Source organism: Acomys minous (genome assembly GCF_964271855.1).
Source record: "Acomys minous genome assembly, chromosome: 2".
In the NCBI taxonomy this organism is placed as follows: Eukaryota; Metazoa; Chordata; class Mammalia; order Rodentia; family Muridae; genus Acomys; species Acomys minous.
In genome coordinates, this window is record NC_140484.1 from 3,682,965 (window position 1) to 3,691,949 (window position 8,985).

At 48.1% G+C, this 8,985-nt stretch overlaps 1 protein-coding gene across 1 annotated transcript in view; it reads right to left on the reverse strand.

Moving 5' to 3' along the window:
• Positions 1 to 8,027, reverse strand: part of TRUB1 (TruB pseudouridine synthase family member 1) — a 46,351-nt gene extending 38,324 nt beyond the window's left edge. Inside the window, exons 1-2 of the mRNA XM_084772171.1 lie at positions 7,731 to 8,027; positions 3,203 to 3,301 (exon numbers count right to left, since the gene is read on the reverse strand). Of these exons, the coding sequence (XP_084628297.1) occupies positions 3,203 to 3,301; positions 7,731 to 7,983 (352 nt within the window). The 5' untranslated portion in view covers positions 7,984 to 8,027. The remainder of the gene's footprint in view (positions 1 to 3,202; positions 3,302 to 7,730) is intronic.
• Positions 8,028 to 8,985: the final 958 nt, after the last annotated feature.

Here is an 8,985-nt window from a genome sequence, read left to right on the forward strand (position 1 = left end):
TAACTCCAGGGGGTCTAACACCCTCCTCCGGCATCACTTAGAGACACAAAATAAAAAGGGGAAAGCAAGCACGAATAGAGACTGAGAAGAAATATGGCGACCGTATGGCGGGCGATGGCTGCTGGGAACACAGCACAGCACACGTGATTAGTACCAGCTTTGTGTGTGATCCTCCTGAAAGGCCCACTGTGCCTCAAGCCTGCAAAGTCAAACGCACCTATGTAAAGCGATAAGCAGAAACTTAGTCTCCACGTTGAGGGCCTGACGGTAAAAGTGTGTGTGACTTCCGTGTTGCTGCTGTAACAACTGTCACCGCCCTGGCGCATGGTTCTCAAGTCAGAAACCCAGAGCAGCTTACAATGGGCTAGGACGATGATTACACAGCAATTTAAAAAGAACTCGGGGACTGGCGTGGCTGTGCTCCTTCACAGTCCCAGGGGAGAAGCTGGCTAAGAGCCTCCCCAAGGGGCTGAGTGTCCTGCCTTTTCCAGCTCAGAGACGCTGCTCACACTTGTGGCTTGGGATCCCTTCCTTCTTCAAAGGCAGCGACCACATCACTGCAGCCTCCACTGCCACATGTCCCAACTTCCCTGGGCCTCTTCGGTTTTAGGACGTGCAGTGGGCTTACCTGGAACTCCAGGTAACGTTATTACAGTCACCTGACCACCAACACTAACCTGGCTGCCCCCATGTGACATAACCCAGCATGCTCGGGGGGGTGTGGATGCCCCCATGTGACATAACCCAGCATGCTGGGGGGGTGTGGATGCCCCCGTGTGACATAACCCAGCATGCTGGGGGGGGGGGGGTGTAGAGAGAACTCCAGTGAAGAACTCTTGCCTCCAAATATACTGGTTCATTTTGCAGGCGCACCTGTAACTATTTCATATATATATGAAATAGAATGAAAACCCTTATTTTATCCTCAAATTGCCACCTTACATTAGTGGTTCTAAACCTGTGGGTCACAATCCCTTTGGGGTCAAGTGACTCACATGAGTTTCATATCAGGTATTTTACATAACAATTAACAACAGCAGCAAAATTACACTTACGAAGTAGCAATGAAAACAATTTTATGGTTGGGAGTCACTGTATTAAAAGCTCACAGCATTAGGAAGGTTGAGAACCAATACCTTGGATCCTAAATCTGCACCATTATTACAATGAACATGGTTTCTAAAATGCGTAAAGCACTTCCAAGTAAGATGGCAGAATAAACGCTGCCCCGTAGCAAGCACAGAGTCTGGACAGGGAAGAACGGAAAAGCGAATGAGAGAAAGGGACAGAGGGACAAAGGATGACGGGACAGTTGAAAAGCACGAAACCACAGCATGGAGACTCAGTTCTCCCTGGAAGGGGAGGGAAACCCTGACACAAAGGAAACAACAGCACACAAACCACAGGAAATCACAACCCTGCGCCAGTCCCAGGTAAACACACCAGCACTGGTCTCTGAGTTCACCTGAACCCCCACCCACAGGGCAGACTCTGATTTTAGATGACCCAGAGGAATCCCCTCTAATAATTTCTCCTCGTACTCCCTCCATTTTTCACCAATGTCTTTAGTTTCTTCTTTTAAAAAGGCTTTTACGGGGCTTGGCATGGTTGGGCGTGCCTTTAATCCCAGCACGCAGGGAGCAGAGGCAGCGGGTGAGAGCAAGTAAGGAGCACGCACGAGAGCAATGAAAGTTGGTTTCTAGTAATATGGGGATGCCCGTGACTGGAGGCCCAGTATACACATCCTAATATATGCATCCATAGGATGCAACCTCAGAAAGTCTTAAAATATACCCTAGCCTATGGATATACACCTTTGCAGTCATAAAGGTTTAAAAGGAGAAATGCTAGTTTCCTCTCAATCCATACTATCAAATTTTCTCCCACAAGCAATTAAACCAACAAACCCTGTGGAAAGCAGATGGCTTCCCCTCAGGAACTATCAGGGTTACAGCCTACGGAGAACTAATTTGAGGTTAGATTAGCTACAGCAGCACCCCAAAGCTGTGTGCTCTGCCTCGTCGGTAGCCTCAACTGCCCCATGTCCATAGTCTCTAAAGTAACTAAGACTTGTGGTTAATAACGCACTGTGACTTAGCATAGCAGGGACAGGACACTGCAGGGCCTCTCTACCTCCTGTGGAGGGGACACTTGGCTTGGTAACTATGTTGAAATGCAAAGTATAGACGATGTTTCTCTCAGGGAAATAAGTCAGAAACATAGTACCCAAGTCTCTTTGGGACTGGGAAGTGCTTACCCAGGTGCCCTCTGCCTGTGTGGTAGCACAGAATTCCAGATTCCAGAAGCAAACTGCGGTTCATATAGTCAAGGCACAGCAAACCATGTGACAACCCAGGAAAGGGTGGAAACAGTTCCTACATCCAAGTTCACAGATGCTGGCCACGCCCAAGCCTTCCCAAAAACAACAGCTTCATTCCTGGTGTGTTAACTGCTCTGCTCATGTTTGAACCTTTGCTCAAAGTCCATGCACACCCACGAGAGGCGATAGTGGGTATTCCGTGTGCTGTGTGCTGTATGTGCTGTGTGTGTCATGTGCCATGTCCATGTGCTGTGTGTTGTGTGCCATGTGTTGTGTGCTTTCTGTTCTGTGTGCTGTGTGTGTTTGTGCTGTATGTGCTGTGAGTGCTGTGTAGCTATGTGTGCTGTGTGCTGTGTGTGTTTGTGCTGTATGTGCTGTGTGTGCCGTGTGCTGTGTGTCTGTTTCTGCTGTATGTGCTGTGTGTACTGTGTGCTGTGTGTGTGTGTTTGTGCTATATGTACTATGTGTGCCGTGTAGCTGTGTGTACCGTGTGCTGTGTGTGTGTTTGTGCTGTATGTACTATGTGTACTGTGTGCTGTGTATGCTGTGTGTGTGTTTGTGCTGTATGTAATATGTATGCCAGGTAGCTGTGTGTGCCGTGTGCTGTGTGTCTGTTTCTGCTGTATGTGCTGTGTGCTGTGTGTGCTGTGTTTGTGTTTGTGCTATATGTACTATGTGTGCTGTGTAGCTGTGTGTGCCGTGTGCTGTGTGTCTGTTTCTGCTGTATGTGTTGTGCTGTATGTGCTGTGTGCCCTGTACCACACTCTTGGACTAGAACACTCCAAGGTGCATGCAGAAACCAGGAGTAAGACGGTTTAGCCTGCATTGGCCAGCATTTCTGGTATCAAAGGAGCACGCCGTTAAACCCTTCCCGTCTCTCACCCAGAACACCTTGTGCCGCACTGTCCAGCGTCCCTCCATGTCCAATTTTCAGTGTCTTCTTTTGCCTCTTGTTCCACTCTGGAGAAGGCATGCCAGCTTCTGTGAGAACATCAGGATGAAAAACCATTACCAAGACCAGCCGGAGGGACATGGACGACACAACTTAGTACAGATGTCAGGCTATGACCACATCACTTACAAAAAGCAGATTCTAACATGTACAGTGCAGTCGTACATGCTCTGAACCATGAGTCTGAGGCCAGGGCAGTCTACATAGTGAGTTCCAGGCTAGCCAAGGACACGCGCTGAGACCCTGTCTCAAAAACTAAACAATAAAAACTGTACAGCCAGGGCCAGGAAGAAAGTACAGTTGGTAAAGTGCTTACCACGCAAGCAGGAGGAACTGAGTTCAATTCCCAGGGCTCACATTAAGGACAACATTGGGCGTGGTGATATGAATTTCCACTCTCTGACCTGGGGCAGGGGGATGGTCTCTGGGGCTCACTGGCATCTACTTAATGAACGCCAGCCCAGTCAGACACCTTGTCACAAAAAATAATGTCCACAGAGGAATGACATCTGAGGTTGCCCTGCACACACGTGTAAACACATACACACGTACACACATGTGCACACACAGAGGCTCACACATGTGCATGCATACACCCCACACATGCACACACACACAGACATACACACACGTGCATACACACCAACATGTACACACATGTGTGCACATGTACACATACACACATGCACAAACTCCCTAAATTACAAAAGAACAGTATTTCAAAGTTAGTGAACGAGAAACTAGAATTCATTTTCTTTAAGGAAAACATTTATTATTTATTTATCTATCCATTGTTTAAATATATTTTATTAATTTATTCATATTACATCTCAATGGTTATCCCATCCCTTGTATCCTCCCATTCCTCCCTCTCTCCCATTTTCCCCTGACTCCCCTCCCCTATGACTGTGACTGAGGGGGACCTCCTCCCCCTGTATATGCTCATAGGGTATCAAGTCTCTTCTTGGTAGCCTGGTATCCTTCCTCTGAGTGCCACCAGGCCTCCCCATCCAGGAGACATGGTCAAATATGGGGCACCAGAGTTCGTGTGATATGTTTGGATGTTCTGGTTGCATGTAAATCTATGTGCCATGTGCATGCAGTGCCCAAGGAGGCCAGAAGAGGGCACCAGAGCCCCAGGAACTAGAGTAATAGATGCAATGAGACACCAAGTGGATGCTGGGAATCGCACCTGAGTCCTCTGGAAGAGCAGCCAGCGTCCTTATCTGTGGATCTAGCCATGCCCCAGTAGTTAGAAAAGAACAAGCTGCTGGTTGTAAATGTCTCGGTCAGCACCTCTGAACGTTGTTGATTTCCTGACTGTAGCACATGAGCCTCGAAGATTAGGCTGGATTTCAACTGCTTCACCTTCCATCCGCAATGCACCATGGGTCTCTGACAGTGAAATAACAAAAATGCACTGGGGTGAAGGAGAGATAAACCTGTTTTTTAGGATCCCAAGTGAGGGATCGGAATGGTCTCGTGAGAGAACAGGTGAGGTTAATCCACTAGAAGAGCAACCACCTCGTGCAGGAGCTTAATTGTTGCCAGCTAAAAAGATCCTGTGAACAGACTCTGGGAGGAGATATATAAATGAGCCCAGAACTGGAGGTGGGGCTTTTTGGAGATTTCGGATAGTTTTGGCTGTTCATCACTGCACTTTGAGATGCTCCTAGAGAGAACCGCCTGAGGGAAGGCTTCAGGGCTCCGACTCCTACTGAGGTTCTGGGTTCTGGTTACTCTAGGTTCCAACAAAAAAATCCTACAGATTGTGCCAGGAAAATCGTTCCTCAAAACTGATATCCTTACAGTTCTGTTATTGTGTCCATTAATCCTCATTTCCTATTGTTTTGGTTAGTCGGGTTATAAGGGACACATGCTCGGTCACTAAGTTGTTAATAAAATATATTGGTTAAGAAAATTGAGCCTGAACTGGGGAACTCTGGATCTTCAACTTGATACACCTAAGAGCATAAAGGTCCCATAAACTTAATCTTATCTGAGCCCAAATTTACCTCTAACTTACAGACGTCACATCTATCTCTGGTGCACCATTGAAACGCTGATCAACTCTTTTGAACCAAACATGCAGATGAGTGTTTGTGGGTAGCCATGTAAGGTCCTTTCGAACTATAAAACCCTAGTATGCTTCAGCCCTACAAACTCTCAAAGTCACAGAAGGGCGGGGCTCTGCGATAGCAGGGATTCTTGGGAGGACAGGCGGGGAATGCTCCCTAAGCGGCATGGCCTCTGACTTCAAGTCAGTCAGTGTTTGGCAGACCCGGGCAGGACAGAACCGCCTTCTGGCAGTTAGGATGGCATGGAGAAGCACAGCTGAGCTGAGAAGAATGAAGAGCCGCCCAGTTGCAGGCTCTGTAGCAAAGGAGAGAAAGAGATCCGCACCTCAATGACTGCGCTCTACACACCAGCCTTGGTGAGCGCCCCAGAGAAGTCCCAAGGAACCTCAGAGTTTCAATCCTACGAAAGCCTTCTCTAAACACCGTAATCTTCAGTCTGAAACATCGGTTTACTAACAAACCAGCCAAAATGAAAGCGACACATCTACGGAGGGAAAAGCAAAGCTAGTAACACCACAGCACTTCCCTACGATGTAAGTCCTGAGCTCAGTACCCGCCGGATGACCCATCCTGGTGAGCAGCACCGCACTGCTCTGGTTACACCAACGCTGCAGAAACACAGCTTTGCGACGGTAACTCAGGGAGTTTATTTTATCTCGTGATTCCAGCTTGCCGTCTACTGGACACATCACATCCACATTGAGGGGCAGAGTGAGGATGAACGCATGAACGTCTCGTGCTCAACTAGCAGGTGCCCAGCTCAGTTTCCCCACTCTTACACAGTTCCAGACACCCTGTCTATGGGAGGGTGCCGCCCACAGCACCACACCCACCCTGTCTTCCCAGATCAATGACTCATAGACACGCCCACAGGCCACCCCAGCATCGACAGACCCTACCCCATCCTGGAATTCCCTTCCCGGGGGATGTCTAGATTATTTTGAGCTGACAAGGAAAGGTAACCACTCCACTCGACAAATGAGCACCACCATTTAGCATCTGGAAGAATGTACCTATTTATCAACAAACATTTACATTTGCATTTTACTCCAGCATGGAGATGCACACCTGTAAGTCTCACACTCAAAGAGCTGAGGCAGGAGGATCACTGCGAGTTCCAGGCTACCCTTGACTACACAGTGAGTTCAAGGCAACCCTATCTCAAAACAAGCAAACAAAAATAGAATAAGTCTACCAGGAGACACTGAACAATGTAAGAGTTTCTTTACTGGTACCAAGACAAGCTATGCCCAATCTCTGGAGAGCCTAGGACAACAACTTACTTAAAAAAAAAAAAACTGTAGCCTGCAGAAACCACAAGACTGTAAGCCTGGTTAAGGAAGAGACAGCCACTGTTCATGTCTCTACAGAACAGCAGGTACGGCTTAACATGAGAACCCTGTAAAAGAAAGGCTTCGTGGGGGTCATTCACAGGGCAAAGTGCAGGCCATGCAATCATGAGGACGAGGGTGGAGTTGAAGCCTGCCTGGTCCCAGTGCTGGTAGCCACACTTGCCTAAGTGGCAAGCTCTGGGTTCAAGTGGGGTACTCTGGCTCAATATACAAGATGGAAAGCCATCTCTGAAGACATCAACATCATCTCTGTCCTACACACACGCATGCACACACACACACACACACATACAATAAAACTATATATAGTATTCAGTTCTCAACTGAAAAAAATAACAATGATATCTCTCAAGAAAGGAAGACAGAGAGACAGAGATGGTCTCTGAAGAATTGCTAAGGTAATGCTGAAGCCTGACAAGTCCCAGAGAGCTGCAGATCCAGGGGCTCATTAAGGAACGAGAATTTGGAGCACTGGAGAGCAGTTTCCAAAATATATCCCAGATCTTTAGAATCTCAGCCTCTGCAACGTGGGGGTTAGGAACCTATATTTGTACAGAAGATGAATTATCATGCCCACTAAAAGGTGGAAATGATGTCTAGCTAACTCGACCTATGTGCTTTCTAAATATATTTTTAAAGTTTGCAGCCTGGAGGTTCAAAGCCAGAGTTTTCTTTGGTGGAAGTCATCCACAAGAGTCAAACCAAACCCCCGTGGGAGGGATCAAACTACAGAACACTGGGCTGCCAGCATCTAGCTAGAAACGTGTGTGTGCAAGCTGGCCCCCAACTCCACGCATACATCCCGTGAGAAGCTCCAATGGGCACTGTTGAAAGAGTCTGAGCTTAGGTAAGTCCAAGAGCAAGATGCTGGGTTTCTGTCCAGAGTTGATTCAGTGGTCACTCTTTTTCTCTCTTAAGCCACGAGAGCGCAAACTAAGTCAGTAAGTAAAGAAATGAATTTAAGAATCCGAGGGCGCTTGCCCTGCTGCGGAGACCGCCTCAGCCTGGACCCTACCGGGCTGCAGTACCTGCCAGCAGCTTCTCCTTCAGCCGGTTCAGCAGCTCGGCTGAAGTGGGCCCTTTGGGCTTGTGCACGGCGAACACGCCGCTGAGCGACATCAGCTTAGCAGCCAGGGCGGCCTTGGAGACCTGGGCCTGCGATCTGCTCCCAACCGCCGCCGCCGCCACAGCTGCGGCCACGGAGGTCGCGGCTGCACATGAGGTGTCTGCGGCCGTGTCCACTATCAGAGGTGAAACCACCTCTGCCTCAGCAGCTGCCATGCTTTCCCAGCCTGGACCGGCAACCAAGGGGCGCACACGGATGACACAAGAGATGCGGCACGAGACACGCCGCAGGGCCTTCTGGGAGTTGTAGTCCATACCGTCCTTACAGTCCAATCGCTTGCTGTGGTATGGCATCTCAGGGTTTTTGGCAGAATCTCTACTTTATCTCTCTGTTCAGAAACGCTCACCGGGCGTGGTGGCGCACGCCTTTAATCCCAGCACTGGGGAGGCAGAGGCAGGTGTATCACCGTGAGTTCGAGGCCAGCCTGGTCTACAAAGCGAGTCCAGGACAGCCAAGGCTTTGGAGTTGCCATTGTAAACTACCCAAGACAAACACCAAATTTGTGTATTTTAGGTGAGGGAGTCACTTCCTGTCCCATGGGCACCCGTCTACAACTAAAAGAAAAGTCCCTCTCCCCCCCCCTCAAAAAAAAAACCTCTGTGTGTGTGTGTGTGTGTGTGTGTGTGTGTTTGTGTGTGTGTGTGTGTACATATATACGGAATTTGAAATACTTTTTCTGTTGCTTCTGAAGACTCACAATCTTCCGCCTAGATCGCTGTCTCATCTGATGTAGCATGCTCTTGAATTAACCATTTCGAATACAAAACATCAAAATATATGCTCAGCCTATACAGATACCCGTGGACCTCATTATGAACCCCAGATGCCTCACATGTTAGTGCGTGAATTAATACACCAATCCGGTGGTAAATCACGTGGGCTTATTTTGATAACTCCACTTTCTTCACTGCAGCTCTTGAAAATTCTAAGATTTGTTTTATATTCTTTTGAAGTTCTCATTGCTTTGTAAATACGGGAGATATATATATATATTTGAGCTGGGCATGATGATTCATGAAGGGCTCTCTAACAGGCCAGATAACAGACATGGACCCCACAGGCTTTGCCCTTTTCCCCCTTTTCTTCTCTGTAAAAGTAACTTTTATTCTCCAGAGGTAATTGTCATATCTGAGGCTTACTGCCTCTGTCTGCTAACC